Genomic DNA, 25,531 nt, shown 5'->3' with positions numbered 1-25,531 from the left:
GGATTGAATCATAGGGGAAGGCTTGGGAAGCAGCTCCGAGTGTTGAGATCCCAGGCTAGGATATCGGCTAAAAAAAGAAACGCTATTGGCATTTGGAATGAAAACCAGAAACAGGGCTTTAACCTTCTGGTTTGAGATTGCTTGAAATGGGAGAGCCAATAGTTTCCTTTACTAAACAGAGCAAATCACTGTCCTGAAAATAAGCAAAATGCCCAGATCTGTGACTCTTCTTAATTACTGTAGACTCCACAGACCAGTTTAAATCCGGGTTTGTTCTGTTCTGTACTGTAATAAACAAGCAACAATATGGCTAGGAGCACGGTTGGGGTCAGTCCCTGTTTTTTCAATTCCGATTCCATTTCCAAGGACTTGGAATTGTTATTGGAATGAATTCAGTGGGAGTTGATTTGAAAATGAATTGGAATTTGAAAAAAAAGGAATTGACCCACCCAACCCCTTTTAAAATGTGCCCCAGGTTATTTTTGTTAGTACTTTCTATAATCCAGCATATTCTAATGCTGCATATTTTATAATACTGAGTATTAATACAATCTCTCCAAAGCATGTAATTTGTGGTGCAGGTGAATATGCTGAATGGCTTTGCAGGACAACAAAAGAGGTTGGTTCTTGGCCACTGACCAATCGGCTGCAGTGTTCTGGATAAGGGAAGATGCAGTGTGTTTTGCAAATGCAAATAAATAATTCCATCAGCAGGCCTGGCAGCCCAATTGCTTTGCTTAAAGCCCTTCGCAGTGGCAGATGGAATGGGGCTTAGTGGATCTGTGGGTGGAATCCAGGCACAGAAATTTTTTTGTAAATGATTTAGAGGAGGGATAGAGACCAGGGCAGTTTGATCTGCATAGTCACGCTCCTACTATGCATTGCATGGGTTAAAGAGCCATGAGGAGGGGTATCTTTACAAGGGAATACAATATTGTTCAATGAAATGTGAAAGGAGTGCCAGTCGCCTCAACGTCAGAGATTATAAAAATAGCACTCCTGGAATATTTCACCTGGCTACTACGTGACATGGTGTGTGTTTGCTGCTCCCATCTTATCAGCTGATTGTTGGATGACTATTTGTTTGAACTGCTGTGAACAAGCACAACAAGCCCTAGTCTACAGTGAGGCGCGACAGTGGAAAGTCTATCAGAATTTCACTCACAAACTGGAATCAAACTGTGTCTCGGAACTGGATTTCAATGGACGTGAAAGAGGAGATTTCCTTGGGTTTACAATTGGACTTTAAAGGAGCTGCACAGTCAGGGAAGACCTTGGAAACCACAGTATAGCCAGAATTTGGGACTGGCTTCTTTAGCAAGAAGACAGTTGGTATTCTGGTAAGTTGAACTTGGAGACGTAGTGGTTCTGTGACAGACTTTAACAGGCCAATAACAGGCTCACCTTTTTTTTCTTATTAGAATACATTTAGGAAAAGTCTTGAAGGGTACTGCAATGTACTGTATGATTATAAATAAGACTCTTATTTTGTGACTTTTTTTCTTACTCTAATTTTTTATATTAATTATACATTTGTAATTTTCATTTTGACTTGCAAAAATGATTGAAAAGGAAGACTGAGCAAGACATTTGTTTGTTTTCTGAACACGTCTTTCCTGAAAGTTTTCCTAGTGATTTTGCATACCATGAAAAGGCTTCTGCTAAGCATGCAAATTTAGACTGGAGGCTGGAGCCAATCTCACTTGAGGAAGAGCAAGAGCTTCCACTGATCACCTCTGTTGCGGATGTCGGATTGGAAGTCTTGAAGTAATTGTGGATCTTTATTTTTGTGAAGTCTAAGGCTCCGTTGTCATTCCTGGCTGTAAACCCATCAGACATCATCATTATCAGACAGCACTTCCAATATCAAGCTGGACAAAATTCTTTATCTTAGTAAACTGTGCATTTTGTATCTGAAACTACTTGCAAGTCTAAAAAAGAAATCTGGACAACTGATTCTGTTTACCACTGGAATAAAAAATGAATTCTGTTAATGTTCCTATAACTTTTTTTAAGCAGATTTGACATAACCCCGAATGCATGCTTTTACCAGTGACTTTTTAGAAGTGTGCCACCCGTGTATGACCCCCTCCACTTTTGACACTGATGTATGTCCTGTGTGCTCTGGTGGTGCTGTCCTTACAAAGCCTGTTCAAGGGGCGTGGCAAAGAGGCTGTGCCAGGAAGCTCTGGTCAAGAGTCGCCCAAAAAGGGTTCAGGACCCCCTAAAGATGACAGTGGCCGTCACAATGCTTATCAACCCAAGGGGGGCTGCAACAATAACTGCAGAGCTCAGGAGGAGTGTAGGACCACCACCAGCAGCCAGAGCGCCCCAAACGAGCTCTGCAGACGTGAGCAGGTGAGAGACTGAACTGTTTCCAGTGCCAAGGGGTGCTATATTCTGTATATAGTGCTGACACTAGAAGTTAGTGCATTGTTATATAAAAAATAATAATTCTGGTGTTCTTTGTGTGTTGTAGGCAAAGCTTGTGTGATAGTCAATCCCCCCCCCCCCCCCCAACAAATAACTGTTCAGTTTGAGTTCTTAGTTCTGTATTTCTAAAACAAGACATCCCGAATGTTCACACTTCTTATAAACTGTTATTTTTAGGTCAGTCGTGCACATTTGAGCAAGTGTACTGCACCAACAAAAATACAGTCCACAATATAGTCATACAAATACTTGTTTTAATGCTTGCTCTAGATTAAAACTTACAAAGCTTGTTTCCAGGCTTTCAGCAGCACATTACAGATTTTCTATCTTAACTGGAACTTTCTCCTAATTAGCTGTGCAGCTCGGAGCCTTTCTGCATTTCTAGGAGCCCTGTGCATGCCCAGTGTTGTGCTTGGACCAGTTCTAGGAGAGCACACTGTGTACACGCTTAGAAATACAACCCCCTGCTTCAGGAGGGAAGTTTGTGCTTGGTGGGGATGGGTGCTGATCATTCTGTAGCAGAATCTTCTTTACCAGAGCTCAGGTTACCATGCAGTAAGAATGCTTTGCTTACTGTTCTTCCCAATACCCGATTTTAACCCTCATGCACAGGGAGGGAAGAACAGAAACAGCATGCTGTTGAGATCCGTTTCCAGAGCAGGGCAGTGGAAACATGGCATACTGAACTCCAGCCCTCCTGCTATTGAGGATGAGTGCATCCCCTTGAGCACAAAGCCACTGCAGCAGGAGATGGCGCTTTTTGGCACTGCAGTGCATATTCCAATGTCTTCCAATACTGCTAGTAGCACATTTCTCCCGTTCTAAATATTTCAGGTGGTGGGAGAGGACTGGCTTTGTGAGGGTCTAAAATATTAATGTAGAGTGACGAGGAGGAGGTGTGCTTTCCTGACAGATGAGAAAGAATACTGGGCTAGATTTCTTTGTTACTAGTAACAGGAGGGAAGCCGAGTGGATAATGAGCTCAGTGTGTGCTGGATGTCGAAGACGCTGTTTTAGTTCTGTGAGAAGTTAGTCGAGTGGTCATCTCACAATGCGGGCATGAGGAGGTTGATGGTGCCGGAGGGACAGAGGTAGGTACTGACCCACATTATCTGACTTGCGTGAGTGTCTCTTAAAGACTCTGTTACCAGGGAGAAGAAGAAAAGCAGGAGGATGGCTATCATTTACTCCCCACTGAGAGAAAAGCCACTGGCATGTGTTGTGTGCTCATTGTTGTATGCACAAGGAAGGATGTTATTTTTGGGGAAACAGAAACAGCAGTTTTCTGTGTTTCAAGTTGATGGAATATATGTTTTAAATGGTTTGGTTGATCTTTTGATGCAATGTTTTTCAAGCGCTTTTCAATCCATCTGATCCTTTTCGTTTTTGTTTAGTTTGTCATTTTATTTTTATTATGTTGTTCTATGCTGTCTTGTTTTATGCTGGGATAGTTAGGGGGTTTGAACCAGTCGACTGACTGCTCCAAGGCCATGCAAACATTCACAGGATTTTATTTCTTCCAATTAACTTGCAAAACAGATTGTTTTGTATTTATCTGGGGGGGGGGTTATATTCTAAAAATAATGTTAAATCACAAAATATGTCTCCTAGTGCAAGCAGATTAGTATTTGCATAAACTTTGCTTTGTAAATATGGTGTAGCTGTATGATATTTTAGCTGTATGCTTACAGAGAGAATCAAAACACATGATAAGATTTCAGTATGTTTTTAAAGATGGAACCATTACAGTATTTGATCTTATTTTTGAAAGAGGAATACATCTGTGAGCTCAGTGTGTGACTGGGATTACTTGTAGTTTGTTTTGCAATAGAATTCTTTACTTGTATAAGGAGACTCAACGTGTGTGTGTGTGTGTGTGTGTGTGTATATATATATATATATATACACATATATATATACACACACACACACACACACAGACAATCTAAATGTACTGTATGAGCTACTGTACAGTTGTGTATAGTATGTATGGGTTTGCATGCATAGTGATGCATGTTTGTGTACTTTTTGGGTGAATTGATTTATTTGTCTGTTGCCTTTCCAGTAAGTGTGTGAATTGGGTGTATGAAGGTGTTGGATTGTGTAATACCTGCATTACATTCCCCTCATACACATTCCAGAGCCCTCCACTGACACGGTATAGCACAGCTCCATTAATGGAAGCCCGGAGTATGTTTGGAATGGACAACTCTGGTCTGTGTGTGCTGTGGCCAGTTTGAATAAATTCCTTTCCTGTGTGATTGTGAAGTTGCTCAAGTCTCTGTGGAATGGACTGTATAAAGTCCTTTGTGTTTTTAGTGAGTGAGACTGCAGTGTCTTCAGGGTGTGGTGAAAAGTTATTTGGTGTAAGAATGTTAAAGGACAATTTTGTCTGATGTCTGATAATGCCATTATCTCTGGTACTGGATTTATTTACATACTCAGGATGCCAGGTGTCATGTTATGTTCCAGAAATGCAGACAGATTTAACCTTCGGATATAGCAGAAAAATATGCATTTAGAGCCTAGTTTTGTTCTGTGTTGTAGATAGTGCTAAAACACTTATGGGTGAAAAACAATCCCATATAATGTGTGTGTGTGTGTGTGTGTGTGTGTGTGTGTGTGTGTGTGTGTGTGTGTGTATATATATATATATATATATATATACACACACACACACACACACTTTATTTTTTTTTAAGTTGGATTATATTTATTCAAGAAATATCTGAAAAGATTTGTCCCAGATGATTCTTTTGAATCTCTTGTTGAATCTGAAATTTAATATATGCTATGCTTACAAGTATTTTTATTTTATTTTTGAGTTGTACTATAAAAAATTAATACAGAGGTCCAATAAAATAAAAGGGATTGTGAAAAACATTTTTTTTTTTTTTTAATGAGTAGTTTGCACTCTTGCTAGTATATCCTCCCTGAAAGCTCAAGGGAGTTGTAATAAGGAGATAACAAAAGTAGGCTAATGAAATACAGAGCAGACTGGCAGGCAGCAGAGAGGGGCGTAGAAACATTGGAGTGTGCTGGCTCAGTCAGGAAACAGGGTGTAGGATAGAGAGGCATAGCATTGACTGAATGGAGTTTGCTTGTTTGGGTAGGCAGCTGACATCTCAGCATCACATCTTCTTCTTTTGGGAGGTTATGCAGCGAAGCTGACACGACATCTGCACAGTACAGATGCATTGGCAATAGCATACACTGTTCTAGAGGCGCCACCCTTGTGCAATTGGAGTAAGATCAAGGGGAACTTGAATGATATGAACATGTGACCATCTGGTAAAGAGATACAAATGAGGCACCCTCTTTAGGCAACCCTGTAGTTTTTTTTTCTGAACTATGTTAAAATGAATTGATTTTGATTATGCAGGGCAGCATGCAGGTACAGCTTGGGACTCTGCCAGCCAGACTCGGATAGCTCAAATGAACGTGTTTGTCTTTGGCTGGGTGACAGCCGTTTGTGTATCTGTGGCAGTAACATGGAAACATTACCTGCTGGTTAGGCAGGTGATAAGCGCTGTTGTGGATACAGAATACTTGCTGTGTTGCTTGAGCCCTGTACATTAGGTATGGGGATTAGGCTCCAGTCTTAAAGCTGTCATAGTTAGGAGTTAGCTGTGCAAATCCACTTCCCATATAAAACACAAGCATCCATGGCCCTATTTGAGAAGCACTCTTAAGTTGGTGTTCCTTCTTAATGTTTAACGTAGAAAGTCAGAATCTGCAGAAAGAATTTTCCCCTCGAAATCTTGCAGGTTAGTTACAGAACCGTGCAGCCATCTCTTGAAGCTGAAAGGATTAAGACAACATCCCTCTATCGATACCTGAGCTCCTGACAGTGGTGTTTGTGAGAGCTAGCTGTTAATAGCCTTCAGGGGCCCTTTCTCTGCACTTTTTAATGTAACCTTCTTGCATGGATAGACTGAACTGTTGCAGGTAGCATGCTGGGATGGATGGGATCAATCTTCTACAGGGGTTGGCTCGACTTCGATGTCACTAAACCCGGCTCTCCGAAGCTGTCTGTCGGGATAATGGGTGGCAGATTCAAGGTAGGAAATTAAATTAGCAGGGACGTCAAGGCTCCTTCCGCAGTGTAATCCAGGTGACACCGTGTGCGAAAAGGAAACGCTTCCGTGACAAACTGCATTCGTTTCAACTAGTAACCCCTTAAACAAGCTAGTCCCCCCTCTAAGAATATGCTGTATATTTATAATAAGTGAATACTTATTGGCTGGGCTGACAGGATGGTTATTCTTGTTAAGTCTCTGTTTATGGAGATTGTTGCTGTTTTGCTGTATATCGGTTCGAAGTGTGTACATGTGAGACTGCATGCAGTTAGTGCGTGGTGTTTTTAATAACCCTGTTTGTCAGCATAATAAAAATCAATTCTGAGAAGTCTCAGGCTGATTACAAGGGGTGTGTCTGTGTGTTGTGCTCACCTTCAACCCTGGGTTGATATAGATCTTCTGAAGAGGGAGAGGTTCAGCTGTGTTTGTGTTGCATCAGAATTGGGTTTAGCAGACACCTCATACTGCACCTCCTGTTCGTAGCATTGTAACAGTGTATTCCTATCTGAGGAGTGCTTTTCACCAGTGAAGTGTACTTGAAGAAATGGCACCCTTTGACATGCAGTATTCTTTATTCCATCCGTCCAACTCAAGCAGCCAAGCACTTTAAAAAGCAGACTGCTGCTTGTGTTGTTGTAGTCCAGTCCCCTCCTGTAGATGGGTGGGATAGTAAGGAAGTGTCACATTTCTCTGGGTGCAGGGTCTGTTTTTCAAAAAGAGCTTCTGGTCTCCCTGAAAATCATCTGTTTACATTTTTAATCTCCGTTGGCTATCACAGATCCTAATAGCCCAAGACGTTTGAAATTCATTTAGAAATCTGATCGGGATTCGGAGGCACATTTTGAAGGTGTTATCCAAACATGCAACATTTTCCACTTTTTCACCGTTGTATTGTGTTCTGTTAGACTTCTTGATCTAATAAAATTCAAGCTGTTATGCTTGCCGTGTAGAGCAGATGGACAGCCTCCCCATTCTGATTGAGGAACTGGAAACAAGCTTGCTAGCTCAGGTCTGGACTGCCTGCGGCACGTGGTCGGCATTACTGTAAACAGGGTCGTAAGAGCTGAGGAAAATCCCTTCATCCTGCAAGCACTGTCCTTGGAAAGGATCCTCTTAAATGATTTGTGGGCTTCAGTCATCTAGGCAGTTCTGATTGGATTTAAAGATGCTGTGAGACAACTTTGTAAATAGCTGCACACTTGCAGGTGGACTTGGACTGTACCTTTTTTTAAACTGAAATTCGGCACATGGTGAGGGTGAGGGTGAAGGGGTTTGCACCTCCCATAGAGTAAGTACACAGGAAAAGGTGAGTAGAGAATGAGCCAACAGGGACCTGCAAAAAGCAGGTAGCCTGTGAAAACTGAGACAGTGACACTGTTAGGAGACTAATTGCATTAATCGCATATCTTAAAAAAAACGTGTGTGTGTTTATAGCAGAATTGTAATTGAGAAAATATGTAATGCAGCAGAAGTGTGCCTTGCTGTCTAAGTATGTAAATGCTAATGCATCAGAGTTCATAGATACTTCGGCAGGTGGTGCGGTGAATAGGGTTAAGTTGTATGTTAGTTCTTAATTGGCTTTAGGGAGCATTGGGATGAGCAGTTGGATGTATCTGATATACTGCAGAAGGCTATGTACATGTATCTCCCGTATGCCCAGCTTCAAACTGACTGTTTGTCTGCACCTGCTGGCCAGTTACAGAATCCAGGAGTTCCAGCAGGGGTCACATTGCTGCACAGGAAGCACTTTCAAACAGTGCGGTTTGTCTTGCAAAGGCATGGCACTACTAAGGTAGTTGGTGCCCTCTTGTGGGCTAATGAAGAACTAGAACACAGTGTATACTCAATGGCCTGCAAGATCTTTTGTGTGGTGAACATACCCATAACAACTCAACATACTAAGCAAAAAGTACCACGTGTTTCAGCTGATCTTCTCAGCTATGTTTCCGCTTCTATTTTATTCAAAGTTTGCCTGCTATGCTGTACGTGATCTGCCCAAACCATTACTTCCTATATTGGCAACAACAATATGAAAAAAAAGAACTTGCGTCCAAACAAATACTGTACCTGCAAAATTAAAAAATAATTAGGAAGCTTAAGCAATGACTAAGACTCAGCTAGAGGTCATTTAACAAAAAATTGGGGACGGGAGGAGCTGTAGAACAAGCCCAGCTTAGTTTCTTGCCCATGCTACCCATGAGAGTCATTAAAGTGTCCAAGCCTGCAACGTAATATTTCAAATATGTCAAGCATCTTGAAAGTTATTCCTTGAGCCCTAAACTCCAGGTAAGAATAATAAGTCTGCTGGTATTTTTTCTGTTGTGTGTGTTGGAATTCAAATACTTTATTAAATGTGTTTGAATGTGTTGCTAAATATTTAGTCTGCTCTTTTATTATTTGTTAGTTGCTCATCTTTTTGACAGGGGGGTTTGATCTGTATACCTTGCTTTGTATTTAAACATGCAAGCTTTGAAACACACAGATCTCAAGTAAAGCATATGTTAGTGGATAGAGCGTCAGGGCTAAAGGGACAGTGCCTGTAGTCAGGACATCGTGTGTGGAAACAGAGGAAGCTCATAATGAGACCCGTGCTTTTCTTCTTCCCTCTCCTGTTCTGTTCTGTGCTGTTTTGCTTCCAGCCAGCCCAGAAGCAGCATACCGTTTTCAAACCGGTGGTCATGCTCGGCACAGGCAAGACCTGGGACCTTGGCCACGCCCCCAGCCTGCAGGAGCTCTGGAAGAAGGACTGCTCATTGGACAGTGAGTGTCACGTGACCCAGGTGCTAACCAGTGTGGCTGCATTCCTCACATTGCTCAGTGATTTTACAGCAGGTAGGGATAGGTAATACCTGAACGCTGAGTTACTTCAGAAACTCTCACAGTGTGCTTTAGAGGAGCCTTGAGTTTGGAAGGATTTGTTTCTTTCTATTGAAGAAAAGCCTGATTGTTTGCTTGTGGTGCTGGAAGTGGTTTCTGAAGCAGTTTCAAGTTTGCAATCTGATTCGGTTAATATAGTATGAGATCAGGAGCTGCTGTGGTAAGTTATGTTTTTGTTTTCCTGGTTCCTTTTACTATGAATAAGACTAACAACGTTCAATGAAAAGCTTTGAAGCCTTAATGAGAAGTAAATCATTTAACTGAAGCTCTGTGCTAATTTGAGGGAAAAAAATTTAAAACACTGGTATGATTGGGAGGATGAGGGTCTTTATTACAGGTGTACATGTTGTTGCCGGGGTCAGCTTATCATTAGATACAGGTGAGCGGTCATTGCTTAGGTATGCAGTCACTATGAATGTGTTCTCTGTAAATGCTGGGAGAGCTTATTTGCCCCACTCCTCTAAATCTCTATTTCTGTATTAAACTAACAAACCAAGGCTACCTCTTACATACAGTAGCCTACATTAGTTTTTAATCGGTTACCCATTAATGTGAAAGATGATTAGATAGCAAGGGTATTCGTTTTAAGAGCGTTGGCACCTCCACAGGTTCTAACACTTGGGCATTCCACTGAACTCCGCTGGGAGAGGCAGGCATTTGCTTGTTCGGGGAGGCGGGAAGTTTCTCTCTGTTCTGATCGGTTTCTTCCCACATTCCAAGTGATCAGCCAGGGTTTCTGCAGATACCACAGTTCACCCCCGCAACCAGGAATTCAGTAATATCAAGGAAAAGAGCTTTTTCTGTATCTAAAGACCTGTCAATATTCTTATTTTATAGCGCCAATCAGTTTGGTGACGTGGACCCGAACCGGATCATGAACCCCCGATACCCCCAGTGGCGTGGTACCCAGATGTTGTCCAGCTAGGCTGACTGTGCTTTCTTTCTTGTAGAAAGCGCTGTGGATTTCCTGATGGGTGACGGAGAGGAGGAGGAGGACAGCAGCACCTACATCCCCCTGCAGCCCTCTCTGTTCCAGGGCAGAACGATGACCATGGATCACCAAGAGCCCAACAACGAGCAGGACCAGCAGCTCGTCATACAGGTGGAGTCAGGGTCTATAGAGGGCTGTACATGATGGGTAGAGCCTGTACTGAGGGGCCAAGCAGGAGTACAGAGCAATGGCAGTCTTACTGCAGAGGGCGGGACCACTATATTGGGGCCATGTGGGTTTTTATGTTTGTTTGTTTTTTAGTGATGCACACTAATGCACAGAGCACCATATATTGTAGGGGCCACGCACACAATTTGTTTTTCGATGAGAGTCCTTGACTAGTCCTGGGGGCTGTCGGCGGAAGAGCCAGACAGCTACCAGTTAGTCATGGTTTGAAAACACTGCTGACTTACTTGGCTTGCCATATTACACAAGACCAAGCAAACACCTGCCAGTCATTATTACAAACCTGTGCTAGAATAGAACAAAAGCAAGTTCTGCTGGTAATACACTGAGCCACCTAGCAGTTGGGTTCCTGTGGAGTATCGTTTGATGCAGTTCATGCCCCGGGCCTTGGCACAGCTTGTAATCGCATTGGAGGGTGTCTGAACCGCATTCCTGAAGGCGATGGTCAGGCCTGTTGCATTATCCATTAGATCCATTAACAAGGCTCCTGCAGGTTCAGACAAGAAGCTGTCTGTGCAGAACTATACTCTGCAAACCTCAATGGGAAACTCTCATTTTTCTCCTCAGCAGGCTCGGTGAAATTACTAGAGGAATGTTCAGCAAACTGTAAAATTAAAGGTTTAATTGTTCAGATAATTTGCGCAACTGGCTAGTTTGGCAGTGCTTAAAAAAAAAAAAAAAAAGATTAGCTTGTTCTTTCTGATTGGATTCAATGCGTCATTGGAATGGATAGCAATTCATAGCTTCCTAATCTGCACTGACCCAAGAGTCTCATCCTAGAAGCAATTACTGTTTGTACTGTTTTGGTACATTTTGACTCTCTCATTTACACAGTGGAATTAAATGCCTGCACTGTTCTGATGAGGGATTTTATTTATTTATGTATTTGTAAATTGAATTGAAGCCACCGTGTAATGAGATGGAATATGAGGATACATAAATATTTTTCATCTCCATGGACAACTGAGACAGACGCATCAAGTACTCCAATAGTAGTAGAAGTCCGAACAAATGGGATTTCATCCAGATTTGCGTGCTTTCTTTTCCTGTCCTTTCAGTTAATTGGGTTGGGTAGAGGTGTGTGTCTGTGCTTCACTATGTCGCCTGTTCCCATGAGCAGTGTTTAATCTGACCTTTGTGCTCACTCTTTCTATTTCTGTCTCTCTTTTTCTCTCTCTCTCTGCCTCTCCTCCCCTTCTTTCATTGTCTGCAGGAAGTCACCTGGTCTCTTACAAGGACGTACACATTCTGTGTAATTAACTTGTCATTTGTTTGTCATACTTTTTTATGGGTGATTTATAATAGCCATATCTTAGCAACCGACTGTTGCCCCATCCTGTACCATTCATCAGTAGTTTGTGTATGTTGTTACCCCTGATGTGGGATTTGATGTCCTGTAGCACTGGGCCAACAGCCTCTAATTGTGTAGGGATAACTGGAGATCAGCTGCAGATGTTGGTAGTATTGTGTGTGTGTGTGTGTTTGCGTGCATGTCAGTCCAGGTCCTTATCTGTGTCTCTTCCAAGTTGGTTTGAGCTGGTTCCTGACTCTTCCTCCTGGTGCACATACTGTGTGGCTATCCCTATAGCTGCAGACTCTCTCAAGTCTTGAGGAGTCTGTCTCTATGTGCATAGAAGTGCCTAGTTGAGAGCCACTAACTTACAGGCATACTCGCCTGTACTGCATCAGGGTAATCTACAGCAATATTCTCTCTGATCAAGCGGGTCTCCTCTGTCCAGGGGAGGTGGTTTTGGGAGCCCGCTCTGTCTGTTTTGGTGTATCAGTGTTCCTCACTCACTTTAACCCCTCTTGCCAGCTGATTTCTAAGCTCTCCCTCCCTCCAGGCCCTGCAGGAGAAGGTGTGTCATTTCCAGGCTCGGCTCCGCAGCGAGGAGGCCAGTCGCAAGCTGCAGGTCCAGCTGATGCGGAAAGCCCACGAGCAGAACGTCCACGAGAAGCTGGCCCTCATCAAGAGCCTGCAGGAGGTGGTGCGCGAGCAGGAGAGCCAACTCCGCGAGGGGAATGGCACTGGTAGGTACAGCCGCCAGGGAGCAGACACTCCAGGCTTTATAGTGAGCTTTTATATGAAGTGTGGCTGCTGTGGATAAATCTTACAAACTATGAATTGGTGTTAGTACGTAATGCAGTTCAGTCATGCAAGAAAAATAGATTGGAAAAACATGTTGCAAAAAACTTAGCTCTGTTATGAATTAAAAGCTATATGCATATTTTTGTTCAAACACTGACAAAGGGTTCCCTTTTTAGAGTTGCTTATTTAATGGCTTGCATTCAGCTCTGAGGAACAAACACTGACTGAAAGGCTTTGCTCTCTTGCTCTCCTCCGTGCAGCGGCGAGGAGGTCCAGCTTGGGCTCCCGACCTGCTCCCTCAGTCCAGCGGCTGGTGGAGTCTCTGACCTCAACCCAGGAGGAGAAGAACCGGCTGCAGGAGGACCTGCTGTCTACCCAGGAGAGGCTGTGCAGCCGGGAGATTGAGCAGCAGGCCCTGATCAGCAGACTGCGCGACCAGGTGAACAGAAAGCACCTCTGCAGGGATTCTGGTGGGACCCTTTACAGGTTACAGTAGAATTAACGATGGGGAGTGCATTTTCAAAGACTACGTCCCATTGTCCTTTCATGAGTGCTGATCACACGCATTTTAGAATCAATGTAGTAGCTGTCCAGAACCACTGCACGCCCCTAACTGGACTGGGTCTCTGCTGTGATTCTAACGCAGGTTGAAGACCTGAAGGAGAAGCTGTTGGACCAGGCAGGGGAGGTGAATCGACTCCGCTCGGAGCTGGTGGGTCTACATGCACTGTACAGCACCCTTTTAATGCCCTCTTCATTTGCCCCATTGCAGAATACTGTACAATACAAAGTACCTTCACTAAGAACCCAAGGTCTGAAGATGATCGTGTTTTATTTAAACATTTGACCCGCTCATTTAAAAAGCCAGACTAGTTAGTTCGTTTCTTGTTTAACTTTCACTGCAAGGTGAACTGTAGTATCTCCAGTGCCTCATTTGTACAGAGAGGGGTGCTGGGGCGCAAGCAGTGACAATATTACCAATCTTAAGAACCTCACATTCAAAATCATAACCAGTTTATTTCAAAGACTACTATGCTAGTGTTGTACGTTTATAGTCACGTATTCCACATCTTATACAGAGTAGTAGTGTGCACAGAAAAATAAATTTTATAAGCAACTGAAGGACAAAAAAAAAGAAATGACAGTAATCTCAGAGGCTTCACGTTTAATATTTTAGCCTGTGGATATGTTCTCCAGCTACAGACCTGCACACCTTTGCCTGGGCTTGCTTGTATTTGCCTGTGTCGAGACGCAGCTCCTGTTATTGCATCCCACAACGCCAACGTGAACGTCCCTGGCAGCGGACTGGCTCTATCTCACTGCACGCAAGAACTGTGTTCAAATTTTAAGAAAACATCAGCAGCTTATATTATGCCTGACTTAAATTCTTAGACAGCAAGCTTTTGAGAGAAAGACAGTGTAAGATTTTTAACTTTCATAACGTAAGCCCAGAGGTACAGGGGCTACGCCCTGGCAAATTAAGCACTGAGTGTCTCTAAAAATGAGTCATTGACCTGTTTTACTGTGAACTTAATTTTAATTTTTTTTCTAGTCTGTGGTTTGCCTGGTTAAACCCAGATGGGTCTAATTTAGACTCGCAGCCTGTAATGATTGCTCTTGGATAGTGGATGGGGTGACTGAAAGAATTTCTTTTTTTTTTCTCAAATATGAAAATAAAGTTGTTGTTCTTCCACAGGGAGCAACAGACTTGGAGAAGCATTTAGAAATCCTGGAATCGGAAAAGGAACAGCTGAAACAGGAGCTGAGCGTCTGCCAGTCCGCTCTGCAGGAGGTCCAGGGAACTCGCTCAGGCTGTGTAGACTGCCAGCACAACCAGGTATGGAAGCAAAGCACCCTGGCAGCGAGGTTTCACTGTCAGGTTAATGAGCCACACCTCAGCTAACACAGAACTATAGAGAAGCTGAAGAGGAACTGATCTAAATAATGGAGAACCCTGGAATTAATCTCTATGTGATTGGTGTCTATTTCCACTTGTCATGTACCTACACACAGATATAATTGCAATTCTTATTTAATTTAACTAGAACATTTTGCTTAAATGAGAGGGAAATCTATTTTGTTTGCCCACAAAATGCATTTAAAAAAAACCTGTCTATGGGAGGGGCTTATAATGATTACCTTCAGGAAGGCTGCAGTTGCTGCTGTTGCCGGAGATAAGTGATGACGTCCTGCAGAATGACATTTGTTTTCCTTGCCCAGGACCTGCGCGCTGGCCTGGCCCGGCTGGAGGCGGAGGTCAGGCAGAAAGACCGCAGGCTGGCGGAGCTGCAGCAGGGCCTGGAGAGGAAGGCCAGCCAGGTCTCTGAGCTCAACAGGCAGCTAGAGGACTCCCGACAGCAGAGGGAAGACCTGGAAGATAGGCTGAGGGACTGCCAGCAAGCCCTGGCCAAGCAGGCCACCCAGGTCCCACAGGTCAAGGTGAGGAGGAGGGCTGAAAGACTGGAGTGTGTCTGGTGTTGGGTTTTTTTTCTTTTTTTTACATTGATACATAGTAGGAATACTTTTGGTGGGGTCCCTGGGTGTGTGTGTGATTATATGTAATTCTCTCTCTCCTCAGTATGTCACTAAGACGGTGGAGGTAGAGTCGAACCAGTCCAAGCAGGCTCTGTCAGAGGCTCTGTCTCGGAACCAGTACCTGCAGGAGCAGGTAGGATTGCAGAGGCAGCTCCTGAGAGAGCTGGAACAGCAGCTACATGACTCGCAGAACACCGCGACGCAGCTCCGTAAACAGGTCAGTGTCGTCGTCCCCCGCGCACACACACGCTGCTCTACGCGCAGGTCTGTGTCTCTCGCACACACACACACACACCCTGTGAGCTCCATGCGCTGGTCACTGTCTCACACACAGACACACACACTGCTCTACGCGCAGGTGTGTGTCTCTCGCACACACACACACAGTGAGCTCCATGCGCTGGTCACTGTCTCACACACAGACACACACACTGCTCTACGCGCAGGTCTGTGTCTCTCGCACACACACACACCCTGTGAGCTCCATGCGCTGGTCACTGTCTCACACACAGACACACACACTGCTCTACGCGCAGGTGTGTGTCTCTCGCACACACACACACGCAGTGAGCTCCATGCGCTGGTCACTGTCTCACACACAGACACACACACTGCTCTACGCGCAGGTGTGTGTCTCTCGCACACACACACACACACACAGTGAGCTCCATGCGCTGGTCACTGTCTCACACACAGACACACACACTGCTCTACGCGCAGGTGTGTGTCTCTCGCACACACACACACCCTGTGAGCTCCATGCGCTGGTCACTGTCTCACACACAGACACACACACTGCTCTACGCGCAGGTGTGTGTCTCTCGCACACACACACACAGTGCGCTCCATGCGCTGGTCACTGTCTCACACACAGACACACACACTGCTCTACGCGCAGGTGTGTGTCTCTCGCACACACACACACCCTGTGAGCTCCATGCGCTGGTCACTGTCTCACACACAGACACACACACTGCTCTACGCGCAGGTGTGTGTCTCTCGCACACACACACACCCTGTGAGCTCCATGCGCTGGTCACTGTCTCACACACAGACACACACACTGCTCTACGCGCAGGTGTGTGTCTCTCGCACACACACACACCCTGTGAGCTCCATGCGCTGGTCACTGTCTCACACACAGACACACACACTGCTCTACGCGCAGGTGTGTGTCTCTCGCACACACACACACAGTGAGCTCCATGCGCTGGTCACTGTCTCACACACAGACACACACACTGCTCTACGCGCAGGTCTGTGTCTCTCGCACACACACACACACTGTGAGCTCCATGCGCTGGTCACTGTCTCACACACAGACACACACACTGCTCTACGCGCAGGTGTGTGTCTCTCGCACACACACACACGCTGTGAGCTCCATGCGCTGGTCACTGTCTCACACACAGACACACACACTGCTCTACGCGCAGGTCTGTGTCTCTCGCACACACACACACACACACACTGTGTTCCGTGTGCAGGTCAGTGTCCCGCACACATTCCCAGTGTTTTCCCATTTATTTTGCTTTTCTTTGCTCCCAATCAACTTGTGTGTTGGTTGAATGCTTTGTGTTCTGTAATTCAACCCTGTCCTTTAGCTTCTGTCCTCTTAACCCCGGGGTCTGTGCAGTCCTCCTCCTCTCCTCCTCCTCTCCTCTCCTCTCCTGTCCTGTTTGATACACCAGAAAGACCCCCCTTCCCCTTAACGGCTGTTTCCACTTGCATTACAGCAATGCGCTGACAGGAGCCGTCTTTGTCGGCTGCTCTCTAGAGCGGTGGGGAGTCACAGTGGCACGTTGGTTCGTAGGTTGTCAAAGGTTGGCTTATTGTTTGTTGCTTGGTGGGGTCAACGGTTATTCGATGGGCAGAGGGATAAGAGGTTCTTTTGGGCTGGAATTTCTACCAGTTGTAGTGGTTTTAAACATTTCTAAATATCGCAGCCTCCTGCCAATTTGAGTTTTGCCTAAATACAAATGGCACCAGCTGAAATGGGATGGTATTTTTTTTACGTATTGCTTTGTGTTTTGAAAATAAAGCTTTACAAAGAGGAGGTGACAACTTTTGACTTGTTTTTTGCTACCATGGTAACTGCAGCAATTTCTTATTCAGAACGGCTAAATGAATTCCTCTGGGATTATTGCTGACTAACCTGTGCTTCTTCAGACTTGCTGGTGGTGTGATAATGCAGTATAGTACGTGCTTCATTATCTAATGCTTCTTCTGCTGTAGTTGCCCAGTGCTAATCAGTAGTGAGATGCTTCCTCTGTGCAGTAAAATTGCTGTTGGTTCTTTTCTTTCACACTCCACCCTGCCGTGCAAGTGTGTGAAGTGAGAGGACTGATGTCTGCCTGTTCTGAAGGCTGTGCTTGTCCTGTGGTTGGGTTTGCAGATCATGCTGTACGAGAGCGAGATTGAGCGGGCTCAAGGTGAGCTGGTGGACGAGCTGCAGTGCTTAGAGGAAGAGAAGAACCGCGTCATTGAGGAGGCCTTTGTGCGAGCCGAGAGTGAGATGAAGGCAGTCCACGAGAACCTGGCTGGTGAGAACCTAGCAAACAAGAACCGGGCGCGTTGTTGCTTTTGTTATTCCAAGCATTCCATGCATGCTCCTTATGACATGTACAATGTATTTAAGATATCCCAAGAGCTCCTTGGTTCTTTAGGCATTTTACTTGTACTTGCTGTACGCCATCAATAATAGAGTTGGAATTTGATCCATTTCAAGACTGAACACGGACGTTGTCGTGTACTGTTATAGCAGTCTTTTAATGTTTTGAGTATAGTAAGAAGCATGCATCCATTAATGTTGCTTGTCTGTCAGGGGTGAGGATGAACCTCCTGACTTTGCAGCCTGCCCTACGGACTCTCACCGGCGATTATAACTGCCTGAAGAGACAGGTGCAGGACTTCCCCTTCCTCCTGGAGAATGCCATCAGCAAAGCCAAGCAGGAGGTGAGGGGGTCAGGGATCAGGGAGGAGCAGCACCAGCTGGCTGAAACTCCAGCTATTGGGCCTTAACTTGCCAATCAGTTTGCCAACTTTTACAATTCACCTCCAATTCAAAGGGGTTTATTGCAACTATGTGTGCTGAAAGACTTTGCACAGCACTATATATATATATATATTACATGCTTCAAAACATGCAGTGTTGATAAAGGCATGATGGGGGGTAAAGGCTGGTTTTTGACTTCTTCATTCGCATGACTCTAACATTTCTGCTCTGATCCAAAGAGTAAGGTGACGGATTCATTAGAGTGGTCTGATACTTGCTTGAGCACTGGACACTGACTCTGCCTGTCTGTGCAGATCTGCCAGGTAATCGGGGAGGTCAGCGCCACCAACCAGGACCTCCTGTCCAAATACAAGCGGGAGATGATGCTGAGGAAGAAGTGTCACAACGAGCTGGTGAAGCTGAAAGGTGAGAGAACTGACCGCACCGGGGACGGGGGGCTTGGAACACAAGAAATACAAGACGGTTACAATATTGTTAGGAAAGTAGCTTTTACTTCCATACAAAGTTTACACCATTTTCTTAAGGGAAAAGTAAGCCTTACAAATACATTCTTAACCACAAGAGGTGTTAATTAAGGGATCACACATTTTTTTTTTTTGCAAGTTAAATGGAGCAAATGTTGCGCTGGGATACTGAGATTGAATTTCCTTTTTTCCTATGTAGGAAACATCCGTGTGTTCTGTAGAGTCCGTCCTTCATCCAAGGAGGATGGTGATGGGCCTGAGTCCAAGAACGTGGTAACCTTTGACCCTGAAGACGATGCTGTAATGAGCATATGGCACAAGGGGAAGCCAATAGCGTTTGAGCTGGATAAAGTCTTCCCTCCTCAAGCGACACAGGGAGACGTGAGTATCTGGTACCCATTGTTTATTAGTGGCTTGCAGAGCATCTCCCTTGTCTCGGCTTGTTCTTATCCACTTACAATTGTATATCATTTACTCTGCAGGTTTTCCAAGAAGTCCAGTCCTTAATCACGTCCTGCATTGATGGCTACAATGTTTGTATATTTGCCTATGGACAGACGGGCTCAGGGAAGACCTACACCATGGAGGTACTCCCACAGGGCCCCTCTTGTATCGCCTCTTTTATAGAACTAGATTTAAGCGCTAAGAGGATGTTGAAACCTTGTCATTGTTGTCAGAAAATAATATATCCCCAGTGGTAGCAAGGAGCTTGTTTGTTGTCTCCCAGACAATTGAAACTGCTTGAACCCTTAGATCACACTAATGCCATTCACAAATTCCTCCTTCTATGCCTTCTGAATTGACATATGCCAGTATCAAGCATAGTGATTTCCCCGTGCTGTACCACCACCCTCAGTCAATGTACCAAGCCTAGGAACTCATGTATTGAGAGATTTCTGTAAGCAGCAGTAGCATCACCCCTGAGGGGAAGACTATTTAAAGACCCTCATTTTAATGTTCCTCATTTCCAGGGCGTCCCGCAGGATCCAGGGATTAACCAGCGGGCGCTGCAGCTGCTGTTCTCGGAGGTGGAGGAGAAGGTGTCGGACTGGGAGTTCACCATCACTGTCAGCATGGTGGAGATCTACAACGAGACACTGAGGTGCGTCACAGGAGACAGTGCAGCCCACTTTACTTTTCCTGTGTGTTAACCTTTAAAACGTTTTAAAAGGTCTGTCAAGAAAACTAACCTTAATGCAAGAGTATAATCAAACAGAAAACCACAAGCATTCAGCCACTACCAGGCAAGCATCCCTGGGATGATGCCCTAACTTCCATTCCCATTTCAGTGTCTTATAAAGCATGTGAAAATGCCGTGAAGAGACTCGCGCTCTACATTTATTGTCTGGCAAGGTATATGATAACTTAACCTTGTGGAAATTGGGGCAGCGTCAGCATTCTGTATAGAGAAGTATTTACTGCATGAACAGATCCAATTTATTTAATTCACCTTTTACTGCTTGATGCAACCCCCCTGTAGCAGAAAGCAGCAAGCAGCTGATTTTTGTGTGTGTGTGTGTGTGGTGTGTGTGTGTGTGTGTGTCTATTATATATATATATATATATATATATATATATATATATATATGATTTAATTTTTTTTATTAGGAATTTGCTGGGAGACAACCCCAATGAAAAGCTGGATATTAAAATGTGTCCAGATGGCAGCGGACAGCTCTATGTTCCCGGACTCACAGAGTTCAAGGTTGAAAGTGTGGATGATATCAACAGGGTGAGTGTTTGTTTGTTTGTTTTAATATCTCTATAATCTCTAGAGAACTCAAATTATTATGAAACCTGGTCAAGGCACCCTTTAGTACACGAAGCTGGGGATGCAACAGCGATGGCACTGGGGTTTATGTTCCTTCCCTGCTTGTTCACTGTGTGTTGTGTTCCTTCCTCCCAGGTGTTTGAGCTGGGTCACATGAACCGGGCCACGGCCTGCACCAACCTGAACGATCACAGCTCCCGCTCCCACGGGCTGCTCATCGTCACGGTCAGTGGGATCAACTGCACCACCGGTGGCCGCAGCACGGGTAAGAGCCACGGGCTGGCCAGCACACCGCACCGGGGTGGAGCGGAGAACCGGAGCACTGCTTTACACTGTCCAAGATACTGAACTGTTGTTAGAACTGTATGACTAAATGCAAAGTAGCTCTTTAGTTTGTTTTAACATTTAAGTAATGGCTGCACGATACAGTGTGTCCTTGATGTTTCATGATCTGACTTGAACATTAAAAAACAGATACAAATATTGAAATGATGGAAGTTTGATGAAAACACATTTCTCTTGGTTCCAGGCAAGCTGAACCTTGTGGACCTGGCAGGTTCGGAGCGCATTGCTAAGTCCGGCGCGGAGGGCAGCCGGCTCAGGGAGGCACAGTGCATCAACAAGTCTCTGGCAGCGCTGGCAGACGTCATCCACGCCCTGCGCTCCAAACACGGGCACATCCCCTTCCGCAACTCCAAACTGACATACCTGCTGCAGGACTCGCTGAGCGGAGACAGCAAGACACTCATGATGGTCCAGGTGGGTCAGTCACAGGAGACCTACAGTGCTAGTGTAGTGTCTCCCATTGGTCAGCTACATGGCTGCAGTAATAGTGTTGTAGAAAACGTGGGTTAACCAGGGATGAACTTCCATTGCATAGCAGTTTGATCTATTCCTGGCTTTACTTGGAGTTTAATCAGACACACCTGAGCTTGTTACCTGTACACAAGCTCATAGTAAGACCGGAATGGATGAAACTGCTATGCATTAAGAGTCTTCTTTTCCATTCTTGTTTACATAGATGACAACAAATGAGCACAAATCATTGGAATCTAAAATCAGAAATCATGCCTGACAGAAAGGGGGGGGGGGGGGGGAAAATTTTTTTGCACAGACTCTGTTTCCCTGGAATTTAGAGCGTTAGATTTTTCGATCTCCTCTCCTCCTCGTCCTCCTGCAGGTCTCTCCAGCCGATAAGAATGTGAGCGAGTCGGTTTGCTCCCTGAAATTCGCCCAGAGGGTTCGCTCAGTGGAGCTGGGGCTGGCCACACGCAAAGCAGAATACCAGTCCTCTACCTCCTCCTCTCCCACCCCCACTCAGGAAAACCTGGAGGTGAGAAGCGCTTCCCTTCTCTGTCCTCGCTCCCCGCCCCTCCGGTTTATCTGCAGAATCGAAAGTTTGCAGCCGCTGGCTTACTGTCCTTCAGTGTGCTTTAAAAAGGTTTTGGTTACGCTAGCACAGTAGCTGACCTCCACTTTAACACTAATAGGAAAACCTGATTTCTTTGCAGGTGGATTCTCCATCAGCAACCCCAATGCCCACTGTGTCGACACGCGGGTCTGTTACTGCCTCTGGACGGACAGGGGGCAGCACCAGGAGGAAAGTCCCCCCCTACGGTATGTGAAGAGCCTTTACTCGCCTGTGTGTGTGTGTGTTTGCATAGATGGGCAGGATGAGCAGTCTTCTATGCTCACAGTCAAAAGCGAAATAGGTCTAAGTTTCCTTCTGTCTGGTTGACCTGATTTAAACTGAATTGCTCAAACTGCTGTGCAATGGGAGTCTTGTTTTGGTGTGTGGAAGCTTTCTAAAACCCAACTCAAGAAGATCACATAATATCACACAGCACTTATTTTGTTCCTCAAGCAGACTTTGACGGTTCAATGCAGGTCTTGAACAGTAGTATTTGTATTTCCAGTACAAATGCACACCATGTCACCATGGGGGGGTTCGGTTAGGGTTAGGGCCGGAGGGGGTGAAACCTGTGTCCTTGCTGCATTTGACCTCGATGGTACGTTTTCAGTCTGAACTTGTGATTTTTGCTTGCAGTGACGAGTAACATTTAGAGAAAGCACCACCAGGTCCTACCTGGAAGGTAGGTGTGGATATTCTTGCAGAATTGCAGCTTTGCATGGAAACCTCATTGCATGGTGCCTGAAAGCCTAGAGGAGTGTTTAACAGCACATGAGTTAAATACACAGCGCTTCCTCTGTGGCTGCTTGGGGTCCTAGTTGGAATGATTTGTTTTTTGTTCATGTGACTAAAAGCTTCCATTCCAGATGGCTGCTACAGACCTGCTATATGTCCATTGAGAGACAGTCCCAATTTCCTTGGCATACAGACACAAAGGTCCTGGGACATTTTTCCTTTTTAGTTTTTTTTCCTCTGCTTTTAATTCAGAGATTATGCACTCCATGGTTTTTAAAGAAGGCTGTTTTGTTGACTAACGTGGGGCCAACCGGCACTTTTCTATTTTAATTGAACCTGGTCTCAAAACCCATCTGTACAAAGTGTTCTTGCTTCTTTTAATAGTAATTGTGGTTTTGTTTTGTTTTTTCCTTAGGAAGAGTAAAACTTACGGCGTGACGTGGAATGGGACCTGCAGTCCTGGAACGTGTTTATTTTTTGGTCCCTGGATCTTCTGCCTAGAACTGTGTATCCACTGGACTGTGCACTGATCAGCTGAAGTAGAGGACTCGATGTGTGCAATTTCAGCATGGCTGTCTCCTCATTGCAGACTCCTGCCGGAACAGGTTCTTCTGGAGGTGGCACAGAACTGAGACCTCCTGGCTTCTATCTTCAGCCTTTGCCAATAAGTTGAACTGCTGCCTTTTTTATCTGAGGTTTTTGACATTTGGAAGCTTGGAAAGGGGCAAGGGATGGGGTGGGGAGCACATCTCCATTCTAGAATCAAAACGTGGGGGGGGGGGGGGGGAGAAGAAGCACTTTGTTTGTTCTGTTGTAAGACCAATACCTACAGGTATTTTAATATATAAATATAAACTCTTTTTTTTTTTAATGTTCTATATTGTGGTATTGTTTTTAGGTTACTGTAACAAACCGAAAAGAAAACTAATTTACACACCTCCCTGGATTGTATAATAAAGACTTTTGTTTTGTTTTTATTTGATTTAGGTGAAATGCACTAAAATAGGACAGACTTTCATAAGCAAGAAGTGAGATGCCTTTTTACCTATGCATTAGTTTTTAATTCTTCAGACCTATTTTATTTTATTGGGAATTCTATTGCTTTGAATATAATTCTGATAAGAAATGGGATAAGAGTTCTAAAAGTGAAAACTAACTTTCTAATATGGAAAAGTGCATCCAGTACTAGAATCAGTCCCCTATAGTTTAACCAGCCATTCAAACCCATACACAAGCATAACATAGGTTCAGACAATTCTCATTTCATTCCATAGTAGAACTACAGTGTGCATATGAAGTGCTAAAGTGAGCTTGTGTGATTTTATTTATAAGAATAATCTCTCAAAAAACCTGTTTGCATGAAATAGCCAGCAGCATTGCTCTATACTGAACCCTGCAGCTTACTCGGCACCCCGAGACAGAATAGAACTGCAATATATTTTTACCACGTGTGCAGCACTACCACAAAGCCTTAGCTGGGGTAGGAAAATAGTTTTCTACTCTTAATAAGCAGGAAGAAGTGGCACACAGTACAGTGAAAGGTGAAAAATTCCACTTTTAGTTTTGTTTTTCATTAGATCATGTTTTTAATTTTATGATGGTAATTCATGTCCTCCAGTACTCCCGGACCAGTTCTGCTGTACGGCTGTTTACATTTCATTTTGCTTGATTGCTGCATCCTATATCAAATAGTATCCTGAAAATCCTACCTTCCACATGGACCAGCAGTTAATGAGTTAATGCAATAAAACCCAATTGGACTTAATTGGGGTGTAAATTAATTACAAAGAAAGCACTGTACAGATGTTTTTTGTAGAATACCATTTAATTGTACTTGACCAGTATTTTCTAATGTTCTGTTTGTAAATGTAAATTTTTTCTTTAACCAAAATGCTTTTGTTATATTCAGTGAAGTTCTTGCTTTCAGGATTGAAATACATTCTAAAGGAATTACAATTAAAAACATATTCTTGTTTTGGTTTTCTTCATTTATTAACCTCGTTCCAGCTCCTCATGGATTTGATTTGTTCTTCTGTCCTGCTCAGATTTGATAGAAACCTGTTTGGTACCATTCAAATCTCTGCACTAAAATCATAATTTTAATTTTGTTTCAAAGTTATTATTTTTTATGTAATTTTAAACATCCATATTTTTACACATAGAAAGTATTCATTTTCCAACCCCCTTGACTGTCTTCACATTACAGCACTTCAATCATGGGAAATGTACAATGCAGGGTTCACACAAACTAACATTGAAAAAGCAACATCAGAACACACTGAAGAATAGAGGATCTTGCACACAGTGCCTAGATGGTTTCCAGTTAATAAATACAACTGACAGCCAAAGCAGCTCTGTGGCTGGTTTAGGTGATAGAGCATTGGACTCTGATTTGCAGGATAATTGTTCTAAGTCCTGCACGAGGCACAAGTGTTATCCCTCGTTTTCAAAAATATTGTTTAGTTTACCTTGTAGACCTATAAGCTGTGGCTTTGAATCCTGTTCAACAAATTAAACTAAGTCCACATCACAAAATGTAATAATGTGTTTCACCCAGCAGGTGAGCTAGCTAGCTCTGTTGGTAGAGCATGCAGTTCTGATTCCCCAGTTAGTGGGTTCAAATCTCATGTTAGTGGCATGTGTTTTCCTTTTCAAAACTTTGGCCTTTTTTGACGGTTTTACAAAATGGGACAAGGTGTCAGTGGTCTGGTATAAGCTGTCATGCTAAGGTACACTAGTGCATGGAGCCAAGTGGTACAGTGTGATAATTCCCTAGAATGCTGTGCTACCCCTACTTGGGAGACTAGGTTCAAATGCAGCTGCTTGCTGCTTTTATTTTCAAAGAATTGGCTTACTTAATTTAAGTAAATGAAAAAGCAAGCTCTTCCCTGAATGTGAGATGGTACAATGGCCTAATTTGCTAGTCTGTTGTGCAAGTGAGATG

At 44.2% G+C, this 25,531-nt stretch overlaps 1 protein-coding gene across 7 annotated transcripts; it reads left to right on the top strand.

Moving 5' to 3' along the window:
• The first annotated feature begins 1,542 nt into the window (after positions 1-1,542).
• Positions 1,543-23,318, top strand: LOC121296551 (kinesin-like protein KIFC3). Of its 7 annotated transcripts, XM_041222240.1 has the most exons (23): positions 1,543-2,358; positions 9,152-9,272; positions 10,340-10,491; positions 12,411-12,597; positions 12,916-13,094; positions 13,302-13,367; positions 14,352-14,492; positions 14,876-15,094; positions 15,234-15,407; positions 16,927-17,013; positions 17,586-17,733; positions 18,015-18,145; positions 18,500-18,611; positions 18,870-19,051; positions 19,153-19,257; positions 19,642-19,772; positions 20,279-20,402; positions 20,577-20,706; positions 20,971-21,200; positions 21,622-21,774; positions 21,953-22,058; positions 22,489-22,534; positions 23,003-23,318. In XM_041222240.1, exons 1-22 carry the CDS (start codon positions 2,107-2,109, stop codon positions 22,503-22,505), a joined length of 3,147 nt encoding a protein of 1,048 aa, XP_041078174.1. In that variant the 5' UTR covers positions 1,543-2,106; the 3' UTR covers positions 22,506-22,534; positions 23,003-23,318. The 7 variants fall into 7 exon arrangements, with proteins under 7 accessions (XP_041078174.1, XP_041078173.1, XP_041078175.1 ...); XM_041222239.1 differs by lacking the exon at positions 22,489-22,534; XM_041222242.1 differs by lacking the exons at positions 1,543-2,358; positions 22,489-22,534 and adding an exon at positions 3,155-3,524.
• The last annotated feature ends 2,213 nt before the right edge of the window (positions 23,319-25,531 follow it).

The sequence above is a fragment of the Polyodon spathula genome, chromosome 21 (genome assembly GCF_017654505.1).
Source record: "Polyodon spathula isolate WHYD16114869_AA chromosome 21, ASM1765450v1, whole genome shotgun sequence".
Lineage (NCBI taxonomy): Eukaryota > Metazoa > Chordata > Actinopteri > Acipenseriformes > Polyodontidae > Polyodon > Polyodon spathula.
This window is presented reverse-complemented; position numbering and strand designations above follow the sequence as displayed.

What these genes read in the sequence shown, in the direction of transcription:
- LOC121296551 (XM_041222239.1), top strand. Translation starts at nt 2,107, where the DNA reads ATGTATGTCCTGTGTGCTCTGGTGGTGCTGTCCTTACAAAGCCTGTTC. An exon ending in ACCAGCAGCTCGTCATACAG is followed by an intron (nt 10,492 to 12,410) that starts GTGGAGTCAGGG and finishes CCCTCCCTCCAG; the next exon opens with GCCCTGCAGGAGAAGGTGTG. An exon ending in ATCTACAACGAGACACTGAG is followed by an intron (nt 19,773 to 20,278) that starts GTGCGTCACAGG and finishes TTTTTTTATTAG; the next exon opens with GAATTTGCTGGGAGACAACC.